The sequence below is a fragment of the Suricata suricatta genome, chromosome 11 (assembly GCF_006229205.1).
Source record: "Suricata suricatta isolate VVHF042 chromosome 11, meerkat_22Aug2017_6uvM2_HiC, whole genome shotgun sequence".
NCBI lineage: Eukaryota > Metazoa > Chordata > Mammalia > Carnivora > Herpestidae > Suricata > Suricata suricatta.
Genome location: NC_043710.1, coordinates 47,268,453 through 47,284,885, shown reverse-complemented (window position 1 = coordinate 47,284,885; position 16,433 = coordinate 47,268,453). Strand labels below are relative to the sequence as shown.

At 37.2% G+C, this 16,433-nt stretch overlaps 1 protein-coding gene across 2 annotated transcripts in view; it reads right to left on the bottom strand.

The window, feature by feature from the left end:
- The window catches only part of SBF2 (SET binding factor 2), a 483,232-nt gene that overhangs the window by 12,717 nt on the left and 454,082 nt on the right, over window positions 1-16,433 (bottom strand). For both annotated transcript variants that reach the window (XM_029956586.1, XM_029956585.1), the window contains 3 exons: window positions 15,734-15,835; window positions 14,866-15,051; window positions 1,296-1,422 (listed from right to left, as the gene is read on the bottom strand). In XM_029956586.1, the coding sequence (XP_029812446.1) occupies window positions 1,296-1,422; window positions 14,866-15,051; window positions 15,734-15,835 (415 nt within the window). The remainder of the gene's footprint in view (window positions 1-1,295; window positions 1,423-14,865; window positions 15,052-15,733; window positions 15,836-16,433) is intronic.

The following is a 16,433-nucleotide window of genomic DNA, read 5'->3' as shown; positions in this document are numbered from 1 at the left end:
CACTTAAATTAGAATCTCTGAGGATGAGTCCCAGCAGATATTTTAAAAGTTCTCCAAGAGATTCTAATGTCCCTTGAAATCAGCTTTCCTTAATATCTTCCCAATACATGGGTGCTTAAGAAATTAAAGTTTCTGATTATGATGTCAACAAAGGTCTGGAAGTATAAATAAGAACCAGTGCTGTCTCCTTTCCTAAAAGTATCAAATATCACACTAGACAATTTTAATAGCATGCACTGGAAAGAAATATTTCCTGATTTCATATTTTAAACTGAAAATATCAGTAAATATTTTCAACTAGAAGAGTCCTCTTTATGAATATCCAGGTACATATACTGAAAATAGCTGATTTTTTTTCTTTGTTGTCTTCTTACCAAGATCCTGTATATCTTCCCTTCTCCTCTCCCTATAATAAGAGAAGAATGTAAAATCCCTGTGGGGATGTTTTCACAGGGGCTGACTGACTTTAAAAATCTACTCTTTACAAGTGTTACTGCTTTTAAAAATTATAGTATTGATGGAGATATCTAAAATTTAATGAATTATTATTATACACTAGAAACTGTGCTAAGAAATTTACAAATATTTCCTAATGTGATTATCATGTCCCAAAGGGGTAGGTGCTAATATTGTCCTCATTTTAAAGATGAGGAAACTGAAGAGAGGCACCTACTCAACTAACAAAAGTACTCAGCTGGTACTGGGAATACTGGAATTTAATCCTGGTCTGTTTGCTCCAGGGCTTTTACTGTTTTGCAAACTGCCTCCAAGGGCAGGTACCTTTCCTACTGGAGTGTACCAGGGTTGGAAAAATGAAGTCAAACATTCCTCTTCAAACAGTGATACCATTTTGAGATATTAAAATAGTAAGCAGATTTCACCTTCCAAAGGTGCTACGGGGATGACCACGTGCAGTCCCTAAGAGCTGGCACAGCACATGGTCTCAGAATCTGGGCAGGCAGTCCTCTCTATTCTACTTTTATGAGTCCTAAAATGGCCTTGCCACACTTGGGGGTAGTTATGTTATTGGGGTTTTCAATTAAACACACACAAAAATGGGGTACCTGGGTGGCTCCGTTCGTTAAACTTCTCACTTTGGCTTAGGTCATGATCTCATGGATCATGAGTTCAAGCCCCCATGTCGAGCTCTGTGCTGACAGCTCAGAGCCTAGAGCTTGCTTCAGATTCTGTGTCTCCCTCTCTCTCTGCCCCACCCCTGCTCATTATGTCTCTCATTCTCTCTTTCAAAAATAAACATTAAAAAAAACATACAAAACTAATAAAAAAAGGCATACCATGCTCTAATCTTTCATAGTCTGAATCCAGGAGAAATGTTTTAAAGCGATTAGATACGTAGTGGAAAGCCAAGAACTTCAAGTAATAGAGATTGAACTCAAACTCAGTTGGATACTGGTTGTGAACCTGAAATACACAAGGCAAAGAAAAGAGTAAGACTCAAACTTAACAAAAACTGGATGCAATGCCACCAAATGGTGATCTGTTATTTGTAGGAGACCATTTGGTCACTCAATCACTTGAATCCCTACCAGGAGTGGAGGTGGGAAGGGAGCCGGCCTTGCTGAGCAACTACTATGTGCCAGACACCACACCAGGGGTTTTTAGAAACATAATTTCATTTACTCTCCACAACAACACTACAAGATAGGCATCATTCTTACCTGGCTTTATTGAGATATGACTGACATATAACAGGTAAATTTAAGGTATAAAATACAATGATTTCATATTCATATTTATTATGAAATAATTACAATAGGATTAGTTAGTGCCTTTATCATCTCACAAAATTACCTTCTTTCTTGGTGAGAACATTTAAGATCTAGTCTCTTAATAACTTTCAAGTATATAGTACAGTGTTGTTAACCATAGTCATCATGCTATATATTGGATTCCCAGAACTTATTCCTCTTATAACTGGAAGTTTGTATTCCTTGACTTGTATCTCCCCATTTTCCCCAAACCCCAGCCTCTGGCAACCACCTTTCTCTATGAGTTTGGCTTTTTTAGATTCCACATATAAATAAGATCATACTGAATTTATTTTTCTCTGATTTATTTCACTTAGCATACATAATGCCCTCAAGGTCCAGCCATGTTGTTGCAAATGGCAAGATTTCCTTTTTTTTCTAATGGCTGAATAATATTTCATTGTTTATATATATAACATTTTCTTTGTCCATTCATCTGTAAATGGACACTTAGGTTGTTTCCATATATTGGCTATTGTGAATAATGCTTCAGTGAATACAGGAGTACAGCTGTCTCTCTGAGACACTCATTTCTCTCCACTGGATACATACCCAGAAGTGGGACTGGTGGATCATAAGGTCATTCTATTTTCAGTTTTTTGAGAAACCACCTTTCCACAGTGGTTGAACCAATCTACATTCCCACCAACTATGCACATCTTAATAGGTATGAGGTGATATCTCACTGTGGTTTTGATTTGCATTTCCCTGATATTAGTGATGCTGACCACCTTTTCATATACCTATTGGCCATTTGCGTGTCATCTTTGGAAAAATGTCTATTCAGATCCTCTGAAGATAAACATTATTATTATCCACCCCCTCCGCATTGAGAAACAAAGAAGCTGAGGATGAGTAAGATTAAGTAACTTTCCAAGGACATTAGACAGTAACCAGTGAGCCCAAATTTGAACCCAGCTTCTTAGGTTCCAATGTGTGTGCCTCATTCACTGCTTTATACTGTGCCAGATACTTGACAGACATAAATTATTACAAGTTGTAACTTGCTTTTCAAGCATTTGTGGTGTAATAGTGGGTAATAAAATGAGAACTTTGGCAGTGAGAGAAATGACAGAGGGGGTAGTGGTTTAGGGGAGAGCAAGAGACCTTTTCTGGACAAGAGAAATATGTGCCTGTCTGAAGACAATGCAGGAGAAGCCAGTAGAGAGAGAAGAAACGGTGGCAAAAGAGCTGGAAACTAAGAGAGTAAGGCCCTGGGAAAGCAAGAATGAATGACGCTAAGGGCCCAGATATAGGAACAGCTTTGGAAATGAGGAGGGACAGATGCATAGAAGAAAGATATGTTCAAGTGCCAAGGGAAGGGGGAGCTTATGCCATTTAACCTGATTTGTCATTATGAAGTTAAACTGTGGGGTCCTTGGATACAGGAATAAGGATGAGAGCATGATATGGGAGGGAGGGAACAAGGCAGAGCGTGGGTGGTCACTGAGCCATAGTGTGTACCTGGGACAAGCTGCATGCAGACTCTGTGGAGCCATCTTATGGTGGCAGAAGGTAGACTGATTACCTCATGATATTCCAGTCCACCTAGCGATCTCACCTCCCTACTACTTAATCTCTCATGGCCAGTTAGAGAATTTTGTTTGGCTGAGAGAAGCTCCAATCATAATTATATTTGCTTAAAAGCTGTTTCAAATGAACACTTTAGGCAGGCTCTCTAGAAGCCAGCTTTTGTCTCCATGCTTAATTTGGCAACATAGACCCACACTTGGTCAGCCAAAGTGAGCAGGCATGTGGGGAATATGTTGTATTACAGCTTAATAGATCAGTGAGAATCTATTTTTTTTTATTTTTTATGTTTATTTTTGAGAGAGAGAGAGAGAGAGAGAGAGAGAGAGTGTGCACGAGAGCATGAGTGGGGGAGGGGCAGAGAGAAAGGGAGATGCAGAATCCGAAACAGGCTCCAGGCTCTGAGCTGTCAGCACAGAGCTCAACGCAGGGCTCAAGCCCACAAACTGTGAGATCATGACTCAAGCCAAAGTTGGACACTTAACTGAGTGACCCAGGTGCCCCAAATCAGTGAGGATTTAAAGTCATAATCTGGATATCACTGATTTATTAAAGTTTATCATTTGGTTAGAAACCTAGTTTTCTGTGATTAAAGGTGTTTTCCCCCATAACACTTTCTTATTGGCTTTTTAAATGAACTAAAATTTTAGCTCATAATACAAAATAAAATGGATTTTAGGAAGACGTATTAAACAAAAGTGTGACACCCATGCAATGGGGTTATATACCATGGAGTTGCTTCCCTTCTCTGAGTCACCTCCTGGTGCATCAGGTCTCCATAGAAACAGGAGAGCTTTCCATGGGACATGGTTCTGAGTAGTTGGGTGGCATGCCCTCTTCCAGGGTTTTAGAACTGCAAGCTCTTTAGTCTGAGCTCCTGGTTCAGAATCAATAGCACCACCCCAATAGCCAGTATGCACATGATAGAGAGGGGGTGACTCAGGTTGTGGATGGTAGGATGGGAGGAGACAAGCCCAAGATGGAACTTGGTTCCTTTCCATTTGAGTCTCAGGGAGGAGAAATCTGCAATGTGTTCAGGGAGATTGAGCTCCAAGAACAACTTTGCCCCAATAGACATTGGAATATACTTTGTTACTCACAGGGGAAGACGAGTTCAGGGCTATTTCTACTGACGCAGTCCATGATAGGGTCTAAAAACTTTTAAAAAACCGTTTTATTAAACAAAATGCCAAATAACAAAACATTTCTCTCAATGACTCTTCTCCATAGAAACCACTGCCTCATACATATCTGTATCTTTGCTTGATTATTCTGATACTTAATATGCTTAAGTATATAATTTTGAAGTCCCACTTATGAGGTAAAGTAGAATGAAAATGATAATGAATATGACCTTAGGTTGAACTTACAGGCATTTCAGGGAGATCATATGCTAGGACTAGAAGCAAAACTTCTCTACAAGTGGAAAAATACTTTTCATAGCACACTGTACTGAGTGACTGGCCTCACCACAAATCCCAGACCCTACAATTATGTTAGAAAGGTTAGACACTTCTCAAGGCCCCTGGCACTCACTCTGTTTGAACTGGAATTGGTGCTTAGATAGCATCACGGTGAGGGTGCTTGGGGCATTATGCGTGTGCCTGTGTGTGCCACAGGGGCACCTGCAGTTGCTAACTGCTTGGGAACAATCTGCCCCCAAACTGAGGTTAATTATCAGGTTTACAGGAAGAAGAAAAGAAGATGTAGAGCAACCTACATTCCTTCCTTCCTTCCTTCCTTCCTTCCTTCCTTCCTTCCTTCCTTCCTTCCTTCCTTCCTTCCTCCCTCCCTCCCTCCCTTCCTCCCTCCCTCCCTTCCTTTCTCTTTAGCAAGAGTTTAAGAAATAAGCATGTGAGGGTTTCTTCAATGGAAAAAAAAGGATCAGATTGTCCTGAATGCTGGATTGATTAATACTTAGATAACTACATCTGAAATCTGACATTAAGAAAAACAGGAAAAAAAATCTCTATTTAGATCCTCTGCCCATGTTTTGTTTTTGTTTTTTTTATCATTGAGTTATAGTTCTTTACATATTGTGGATATTAACCCCTTATCAGATATATAATTTGCAAATATCATCTCCCATTTAGTAGGTTGCCTTTTCATTTTAAAGGTTTCCTTCATTGTGCAGAAGCCTTTTGGTTCAATGTAGTCCCTTTTATTTTTGCTTTTGCTTCCCTTGCCTTTGGAGTCAGATCCATAAATACATCGCTAAGACTGATGTCAAGGAGCTTACTGGCATTGTTTTCTTCCAGGAATTTTATAGTTTTAGGTCTTACATTCAAGTCCTTAATCCATTTTGAGTTAATTTTTGGGTGTGGTGTAAGATAGTGGTCTGGTGTCATTCTTTTGCATACAGTTGTCCAGTTTTTCCATTTGTTGAAAACTGTCCTCTCTCCACTTTATGGTCTTGGCTCCTTTGTTGTAAATTAATTGTCCATATATGTGTGGGTTTATTTCTGGGCTCTCAATTCTTTTTTCTGAATGTCTTTTTACCATGATGAGAAATGAAAACCTGATTATATTCCCATGGCAAAATCTGGTGCTTAGATTTCCAGTAAAAAAGAAAAATTATACTTTCTCCATTTTGTCCTATCTTCCAGAGACTCAGTTTGCCCAGTTCACTGGTGTGTTTTCTTCCTTGTCAATGGGACATCTAGATTCTTCTGTAGCACATCTACTGTAGAATTTTACAGTGGTCTCCAAAATCACAATCCACATGCTTCCTTCCCCTTCTGTTAAGTATTGTTTTAATAGAAGAAATAACATTAAGCCAAAGAGACTTCATCTAAGGACTTAAGATTTGGGGAATAAGTCCCAAAGAATAAGAGATTAGAGGTTTGTCAGCCAGGAGATTTTTTTTTTAACAGCTTTAATGAGGTATAATTGACGTACAATAAGCTGCACAGATTTAAAGTGTACAATTTGATAAGTTTTGACACATCTACACCCCCTGAAATCATCAGCACAATTAAGATAATGAGCTTATCATCCATAATTCCTAAAAGCTGACTTGTGCTCACTTTGTCTCTTCTTGGACACTTCTCTTTAAGCAAACACTGATTTGCTTTTTGTCACTATAGAATAATTTGAATTTACTAGAGCTTTCTATAAATGGAATCATTAAGTATGTACTCTTTTTTTTGTCTGCCTTCTTTCACTAAGCATAATTCTTTGAGATGCAGACATGTTGTTGGGTTATCAGTAGTTAATTTCTTTCTATAGTCAGATAGTATTCCGTTGTATGGATATACCACAATTTGTTTATTCATAGCTGTGGATGGGCATGGAGTTGTGTCTGGATTTCTGGTTGTGACCTATGAAGCTGCTATGTTATGTATATGCCTTTGTATGGGCAAAAACTCTCATTCTCTTGCATAACTGCCTAGGAAAGGAATGCTAAATCATGTGGTAGGTACAGGTATGTTTAACATCTTAAATAATGGCCAAACTTTTCCCAAATGGTACAGTTCTACATTCCCACCAGCAGTGTTAGACAGTTCGGGTTCCTACATATCCTCATCTACACTTGGGGTAGTCAGTTTGAAAAATTTTTCCATTAAAATAGGTAATGTAGTGGCATCTCACTGTGATTTTAATTTTCATTTCCTAGTGACAAATGATGCCAAGTATCTTTTCATGTGCTTATCTGCCATCTGTACCTCTTTGGTAAAGTCAGTACAAATGTTTTGCCCATAAGAAAATAGGTTGGTTGTTTTCTTATTATGGAGTTTGAAGAATTCTTGAATTATTCTAGATATAAGTCCTTTAAGCAGATACATAATTTGCAAATATTTTCACTCTTGCTGATTTGTCTTTTGATTTTATTAATAGTAATTTTTGAAGAAAAAAATTTAAAATTTTGACTAGGTCTAATTTATGAATTTGCTCTTTTATAAATCATGCTTTTGGTGTTGAATGTAAATATCTTTGTCTAACCCAAGGTAACAAAAATCCTTACTATATTTTCTTCTAGAAATTGTATAGTATTAGGTCTTATATTTAGGTCTATGATCCCTTCTGAATTAATTTTTATACTGTTGCTAGGTTTGGATCAATTTTTTTTTTTTTTTGGCATATGGAAATCCAATTATCTGGCACTATTGGTTGAAAAAAAAACTATCCTTTCTCTATCAGTTGCTTTGTACCTTCACTGAAAATCAGTTGTCTGCATATCCTATATGTGTGGGACTATTTCTGGTCTCTATTCTGTTCCATTGACTTGTCTATCTTTACATCAATTATCACATAATCTTGATTATTGTAGCTTTATAATAAAATCAGATAGTGCTAGTTTTCCAATTTTGTTCTTTTTCAAAGTTGTTTTGGCTATTCTAGATTCTTTGCATTTCCATACGGATTTTAGAATGAGCTTGCCAATTTCTACAAAATAGCCTCCTGGGAGTTTGTGACTGCACTAAATCTTTAGATCGATTCGTGGAGACTGACATTTCAACAATACTGAGTCTTCTGACCCATGAACAAGAGGTATCTCTTGCTTTAGTTAGGCCTTTAATTTCTCTCAGTAATGTTTTGTACTTTTCAGTGTCTAGGTCTTTAACATATTTTGTTAGATTTCTTTCATGTTCTTTGATACTATTGTAAAGGTAATAATTTTTACATTTCAATTTTCCAATGATCCATTGCTAGTCTGTGGAAATACTAGTGAGTTTTATACATTGATCATGTGTTCTGTAGCCTTGCTGAATTCACTTGTTCTACTAGCTTTTTTTTTTTTTAGATTTCATAGACAACTATGTTGTTTGTAAATAAAGATAATTTCACTTTTCTAATGTGGATGTCTTTTATTATTATTTTCTTGACTTATTGCATGACTAGGACTTTTATTTAGTACAATGTTGAATAGAAGTTATAAAGCAGACATCCACATCTTATTACTGATTTTAGGGGAAAAATATTTAGTATTTCCCTATTAAGTATGATGTTAGCTATATGTTTTAAAGAAATAGATGCTATCTATGGTTTGAGGAAGTTCCCTTCTATTACTAGTTTCCTGAACATTTTTACAAGGAATGGATATTCTATCTTGTCAAATGGTTGTTTGAGTCTATTGGTTTCTGACCTTACGGTTTCTCTTTTTTTAGTTCTTAATATGGTGAATTCTATTGATTGATTTCAAATGTGAAACTGCATTCTGGGGATAAATGCCACTTGAACATGGTATATTACCTTTTATTTACTAAATTTTTTATGTTTTATTTTTTTACATTTGAGAGAGAGAGAGACAGAGAGAGACAGAGAGAGACAGAGAGTGAGCAGGGAAGGGGTGGAGAGACAGAGACAGAATCTGAAGCAGGCTCTAGGTTCTAAGCTGTCAGCACATAGCCTGATATGGGGCTTGAACTCACAAGCAGTGAGATCATGACCTGAGCCAAAGTCAGATGCTTGACCGATGGGCCACCCAGATGCCCCTATATCTTTTAAATACCCTGTTGGCTTAGATGTGCTAAAATTTTGTTTAGAAAATTTGAATGTGTGATCATCACAGATACTGGTCTATAGTTTCTTTTGTTGGCTTTGTCAGGCCAGGGTAATGCTAGTCTCATAGACTGAGTTGAGAAATATTCCCTTTGTTTCAATTTTCTGAAAGAATTTTTGTAGAACTATTATTTCTTCCTTAAATTCTTGGTAGAATTAACCAGGGAATCCACCTGGGTCTAGGTTTGCAGTATGGAAAGATTTTAACTACAATTTCAATTTCCTTAGCAGACGAAGACTTATACAAATGATGTATTCCTCCTTGAGTGAGTGTGGTAGTGTCTTTCAAGCAATCTGTCCATATCATTTAAATTTTGTGCAAAAATTATTTGTACAAAAATGTTCATAATATCCCTTTACTGTCCTTTTAATATCTGTAGAGTCTGTAGTGATGTCATCTTTCTAATTTCTAATATTGGTATTTTGTGCCTTCCTTTGATCAGTCTGGCTAGAAGTTTATCAGTTCTATTGATCTTTTTGAAGAACAGCATTTGGTTTCATTATTTTATTCTTTACGGTTGGCCACAAGATTTTTGGGGCCTAAAGGCAAATCTGCTTCAAATAAATTTAGCCTTATTATGCAGAATTGGAAATGATAAGCATCTCAGCCTATAAATTAATTCTTTATGAGCATTTCCCCAAATATGCTGATGAGTAGAGTTTTAGGCCTTTGTCAGGCATCATTTGGATTGTTGTCCAAAATAATTTTATGTTTATCTTGATGAAAGATAAAAATATACAGATTTAAAGACAAAGCTATGTGAGGTATTTTAGTTTTGTTTTCCATTATGGAGTGAAACCTGCCAATTTCACTTACTTATAAGAAAAGAATGGAATTTGGAGAAACATGAATTTATGGGGTCTTATTTTTTGCCCATGTGCCATTAAGTACTTTATAAAATGTAAAGGCCTATAAAATAAGCTATGATTCAAATCCCAGGAAAGATCAACATTTTGAAAATAAAACATAGTATGTCAATACTGGATTTCGCTTTCAAGATTTAGAAATGTTAAGCTACAAGATACCCTATATAGAAATGTGTCAACACTGGAAAAACTGTGGGTATGGTAGACACACCCTAGAAAAATAAGCAACAAATGTTAGTTTTTGTTATTTCAAGATTAAGATTTAACAAACATTAACTGTGCAGTTTCTATTGTACGAATTACTTCATATAAGATCTGTTAACTTTCTGGGGCGCCTGGGTGGCTCAGTTGGTTTAGTCTCTGACTTTGGCTCAGGTCATGATCTCACGGATGGTGGGTGAGAGTCCCGTGTTGGGCTCTGTGCTGACAGCTCAGAGCCTGGAGCCTGCTTCAGATTCTGTGTCTGCCTCTCTCTCTGCTTCTCCCCAATTTGTGCATACTCTCTCTCTCAAAAATAAATATTAAAAAAAAAAAGATCTGTAATCCTTCTGATTGCTATGTCTATCCATGTATCTATCTAGACACCAAAGCACAGAGAGGTTGAAAAATCTGTTAAAGATAAAAAATCAGTTTATGGGCTCAAAATATTAACAACTTTAATGCAAAATTGGTTTGTTATAAAACAGCTTGGATAATGTCAGTCTCTGCCAGTTCTCAGCTAAATGAGAAGCAGGCAGATACAAGAGACTTTGAATATACCATTAATCCATTAACTGCAGTCATTTTGCCAGTATTAATGGATAAATTTTAGAGTAATGAAACTGTTTGAGGGTAGCCTAGCTCCTTACACATGTGCTCACAAGGAAAGTTCATACCTTCAAAAGGCAAATGGCTTTTCTCTTTGGAACAGGACTTGGCATAGTGCTGGTACATGGTAACTGTGAGGACAACCATCTCTTAAAGCCAGACCAGAGTGAGTCACTTTACAATCTGAATAAACTTCAAAAGCAAAGTTATAACTATTATCTGTTTTTTTCAAAGTAAAAAATAATGAAAATGTTCTAAGATGCACTCAAAGATTTACTCTAATGTTGAAATAGAGAAGATGCTTTCCCATACCCCATGTTTTCATTCATATCATACAGGCTTGTTCCTTTGTATTATATTTTAAAAATAAATTTTAGGTAAAAATTTTATTTTTATATTTGGATGTACTTATTTTTGAATTTGGTTCAACTATTTTAAGAAAAGGAAGCATCCTGTAATGATATTATTTGAACTAAGCCAATTTCTTTTAGAAGCAACAAAAAATTTGCCAGATGTTGCTATTATGAAATAGTGATCTAGCATTTATAATTCATCTGACACCTGGATATACTGGCATAAACAATGGCTTTTTATATGATGAGGCAGTTCTAATTTAAGGTCAGTACTTCATCTGTTTTCTTTGTAACTCTATTAGTACTAATGGACAAGTCTAGGCAAATTTCCATAGACTGCCTTTTGGCTTTCAGCACGTTAGAAATGGTTAATAAGCAGTGAACACATTCCACCTGGGAGTTTCGCTTGCTGCTGCGCATTTTTGCATTTTTTAAAAAAGTGTTGTTGGGCCTGGCTCTGTTTTGTGTCCCTGGGAGACTGAGGACAGCAGTAATTTGAATTGTCTAGCAAAAGCCAGAGTCATGTAAAGCACTAGTGTTCACTTGAAAGGTATTCAAAGAAGGCATTTTCTAATGCCTAAAAGTAGAATGTAGGAGATGATGAAACACTACCTTATAATTAAGTCAGCAAGAGTCAGAGCACTATTTGTTAACTATAGTCTTCTACGGTCTTCTGTTTTTGAATGAATAAACAATCTCTTTTCAGCACAAAGTAATTTGCTTCACCAAAGCTGATACCTATTATAGCCAAGCATCCTTTAAATACTGCAATTAAGGTCATAAGCTCGCTTTGCCATGACTTGCTCACACTCAGGTTACAATGTGTCAGGGTACTAATAAGGCAAATGAGAGTTCAGGCAAATTTTAAAAATTCATATTTTAACTGAAAAAATTTTAATGTGATACAACCAGATTTGAATTAATACTAAAGGGGTCTGTCTTTAGATCCTGAACAATATTATTTTCTGTAGTTTGTGGAGCATTCACCTACAAATAAGTGAACTTTCATTAAATTTCCGTTTATATAGCACATTTGAATTTTAACTCATTATTTAAAATCAAAAGTTGCTAGAAAGACACCTCAAGTTGTTTTATATAACTTAACATTACATAGTTTTAGCATCTATTATAATGTATTCTGAAGACAACTGGAATATAATTTATACTTCATTTTAGTTTATGTTAAGTTACTTTGTTTACACCACTAAGAGGCACTCACAAAATACAGGTTACTTTCCAACATTCTAGACGACTCACACTCCTACACACCACGAACAGTAAAATATAAGCATTACATTTCAAGTAATTATTACTATACTTGGGATACAATGATGTTCTCATTTTCAAGGACAGTGTGTCTTCTATGAGAAACTCTCATCTCTTACTGATTATGAGTGGATTCTTTAGCTGACTCTAATGTTTAGGTATGCAGAACTCTACAAGTTGAACATGGATATTTAACATATTTAACAGTGCATTTAACTTAAGCAAATACAGCTACACAAACTCAGCTCTCTGCAACTCTCCCTTAATTAAAGGAAAGGAAATTTCAAAAGGTAAAAAACTAAAAGGAGGTAGGGAGAATGGGAGGGAAGAGAGTAGCAGGTCAAGAAAATTCAGTACGTTTGTGAATGATGGAAAATAGAAGGAAGGACAGCAGTAAAAGATGAGAAGCTGCAGTGGGGTGCCTGTAGGGTGACAATGATTCGAGAAGGCAACAGCTTGCCCTGTAAAGCCAGGAAGGTCCAGGACTCAGAGGCTCAACTGCTGAGTAACATATATAGGGGTGAGATGGGAGCCCCAAATGAGGACGAGTTGTAAGTTTACAGAGGAAGTCCAGATGTCCAGACACCTTTCCTCCCCAGGCAGTCATGTGATTGCCTCTTTGAAAGCAAAAGGTTAGAGGTTTGTCCTCTGGAAAAACCAAAGTTGATGAACTCTGGACTGGGGAATAGCAGGCACAACTGGGTTAGTGATGAGGCTTGAAGCTGAAAATACCACAGAAAAAGAAAAAAACCTGCACACTCAAGACGGATCTCCCTGGACCCATTTCTTCCCTATTTCCAAGAACCAGGCAGCCAGGCTTATAAGTATTCTCTGGGCACCAGACAGACAAATTTTTCTCTGGAGAAACCAGATAGCTGCTGTCTTCTTTTTCTGGAATTCCAGTTAACTGAGATGTTGGGCTTACTAATTAAAATTTTGTTTCTTAAGTTCACTGATGTATAATTTACATATAACAAAATTTCCATAGTTTCAGCATATAGGCTGACTGATTAATTTTGGTCACTGTACACATTTGTGTAATCACCACCACAATTAAGACAGAATACCTCTCTCATCCTAAAATGTCTGCTTCTGCCCTTTCATGGATCTTGACCACTGCTCCCAAGCAACTGCTCATCTGTTTTCTGTCACTACAGTTTTGCTTTTTGTAGAATTTTCTAGAAATGAAATCATATAGTGTGTAGTTGATTTTACCTGCCTCCCCAAACCTCTGTCAGTTATACTGAGAAATAACTGACATATTATACATATACACAGCACTGTGTAAGTTTAAGGCATATAGTCTAGCATATTTGGTACGTAAGATAAGGCAATAAGCAAGATAAAAAGAGGTGCTTTCATGAAGAACACATGCTTTCACCTATCTAGATGTGAGAAAAAAGATGCTTGCTCCTCTCCTTTGGTTTTAGTTAAACTTTCTGTTTCAGACACATTGGGCTCCAAATCTCCCTGATCTATCTGCTAAAAGGAGTATGAAATAAAAAGACTAATATTCAAATAGTAAACAAATAAACCATTTGCTGCAAAGATTTAAAACGTAACCTCAACTTTGTGACCAGCTTCTCCAGATGCTGCTTGGACAGAATTAACTGAAATTATTCAATAGATCTTTTCTTTAAGAAGTCAATTAGAGCAATCAAAAACAACCACCAGAGTATGTATGTGGGGAGTGGGGTCAGGGGGATGCAATGTTGCAGCTAATGGGTATGGAGCTTCTTTTTGGAGTAACAAAATGTTCTAAAATTGATTGTAGCAATTACACAAATCCATGAATATACTAAAAACTACTGAATTATACATTTCAAATAAATGAAAAATTATGTAGTGAATTAACAGAGCTGATCAAATTATTAATAGACTAAAATACCAAACCAAAACAAACTCCTACACCAACCTGGCCCTTTAGAGGACCTAATTCTAGTTTCGGTCCCTAAACACATTTCCACCTTTCCTTCCAATAGATACCTGAGGTTAGTCCACTTCAAGGAAGCTCACTGTTGTGACACATATGTTTGACATGCCAGAATCCATTCATTGTTGTGGCGCAGATGAAACAAAATTTGGCCAACCAGTACCATGCAATTCTCAAGCACAATCCTGATTAAGGCTCCATTAGGGAGGTTACATCTGCCGTGCCTGAGATGAAGGCAGGAGGAAGCCTAAAGCATTCACACCTGCCCCGCCCGCCTGCTCCTGCTGGGTTGGACTAGATTATATGCCTGTGTTTCTGTCTGGTCCCTTGATTAGCCCTGATTGGGTCACTGAGTAGAACTGAGCCAGGGTTCTCAACCTCACAGGCTTGCTGAATGGGCCTGGTTCTTTCTCTAGGGGTTCGGCTCTACCTTCTATATTCTTAGGCACAAGCTAAGGTCCTCTCAAACTGGGAAGACCACCTGCTACATTTCAGGCTCTGCCATCACCTAGAGTTTTTTGCTGTTCTACCATAGATCACCTTTCTGGACAACAAACCCAAGTTTGCTCCTCTTCTTTGGAGATGATAATTTAAGAGTGCTGGCCACATCACATGGGGGCCAGCCTAATAGCCAACTCAGTTATCCTAGTTTCAGAAACCAGCTAGTTCTTTTTCTTCTCTATTCCCAGCAGTCCATTGCTAAGATTTCAGCAGGTCTTATGGCTGAGTCTGTCAGAGTCATGACATGCAGATGCCTGGCACAGCACTGCAATGGCTCAATAAAGGCTAGTTCTTCTCTTTCCTTCGTATCAAGTCAATTTAAGCTTGCTCTACTTACCTGGTGTACACAGTCTAAGAACTGCAGGAAGATGGGAGTAAAATCACTACCCTGACAGTTGAGAGTCAAGCTGCTCCGCTGACTGAATTTATGACCAAAAGAGAGCCACTCTTTTTCGACCAACATCCGGAAACCTTCAAGCGTCCTATAAAAGGGATCACTGAGTAACTGAACCAAGGATGTCACCTAGGGCACAAGCAGGATGGATACTTCATTACTTTCATTCCTGAAAAAATTCTGTTAGTAAGACAAGCAAAGTCACCTCAACAGCAAATTTTTCATGAACTGCTCAACGACAGCCAATCAAATTAATTCTGCAAACTTTCCAGCAAAAACTAAAACTCAAATTATTTTTAGTTACATACTTTCTTTCAGGGACTTATGATTTCAATCTTTAGCTGGCCACTTTGCTGACTGCAGCCCTCTCCTAGGTTAATTAATAAGGCCAGAGGATCAGTTCAAACCCACATCTACTTTTTGACAGGTATAAATTAATGTCTTACTGTAGTTTATATTCATACTCTTCCTTTTCACTATGGAGTGGGGAAAGGAAGGGCTTACCGAAAGCCAGGGAAAGGGCTCATAAAACCCAGGAAGGATGGTCCATGTCCTACCCTCTGATCAAGTGCTCCATTTGTATGCTCACATGGTATATCTGTCATGTGATGCCCTGAGCCAGAGCTACGGGCTATGTAGTGCTGGGAAGCTCAGAGCACACACAGAGCTTTCTGATGGATACTAGGTGTTTTTAACCCAGGACTTTGTCCACAGTTACATGAGTCGTTATACAAAAGATTCATTTGCAGAACTTAAAACAACTGAATTTGAATATAAAACTAAGTACTGAAAATATATTTCAAAAGTTTACTTGTGTAGTGATGTCCCAGCCTTCCTCCAAACAGACCAACACTGAGGAGCCATTCTCAAGTACTTCTGATATAACCACAGCCAGCTGCATTATCCGGTGAAGCTGAGAGATTAGAAAGGAGGCCACAATTAGACCAGGCACTTTCTGAGCACCAAGAACACACAGACTCACTATCAACCTTAGATAATGAAACAAGTTAGGGATAAAGTATTTGGACAAAAGAACCACATAAGTTTTAAATGCTTTAAGTTCTTTGTCAAAATCAAGATGAAACAATGATATAATTTAAAAGCAGACACATTTTAAAATAATGTGCTCAAAAGACAGATCATGAAATAAATTGACCTTACATAATCCCCTCAAAGTAGAAGAGCTATATAATTCCATAGAATAGAAAAGACAGAAATTCTATAAATAGCCCTACCAAAACAGTTATTGGACGTAAGATTTGTTTTTCTATGATGTAGTCAGTTCTATTTCAGATAGTCTTAATTTTTCTGTAATTAGTGAGGATGGTTGCACAACTCTGCGACTATACTAAAAATCACTGAATTGTACACTTTAAAGGGCTAAATTTTATGATAAATGAATTTTATATTTTGAGACACTCTTGTTTGTACTGTGTATTAAATGGGAAGGAGGCTTAGATTTGTGCTTAGCTTTTCAAGCCAAGCCAACTGACTCAAAGTCCCTAATGAAC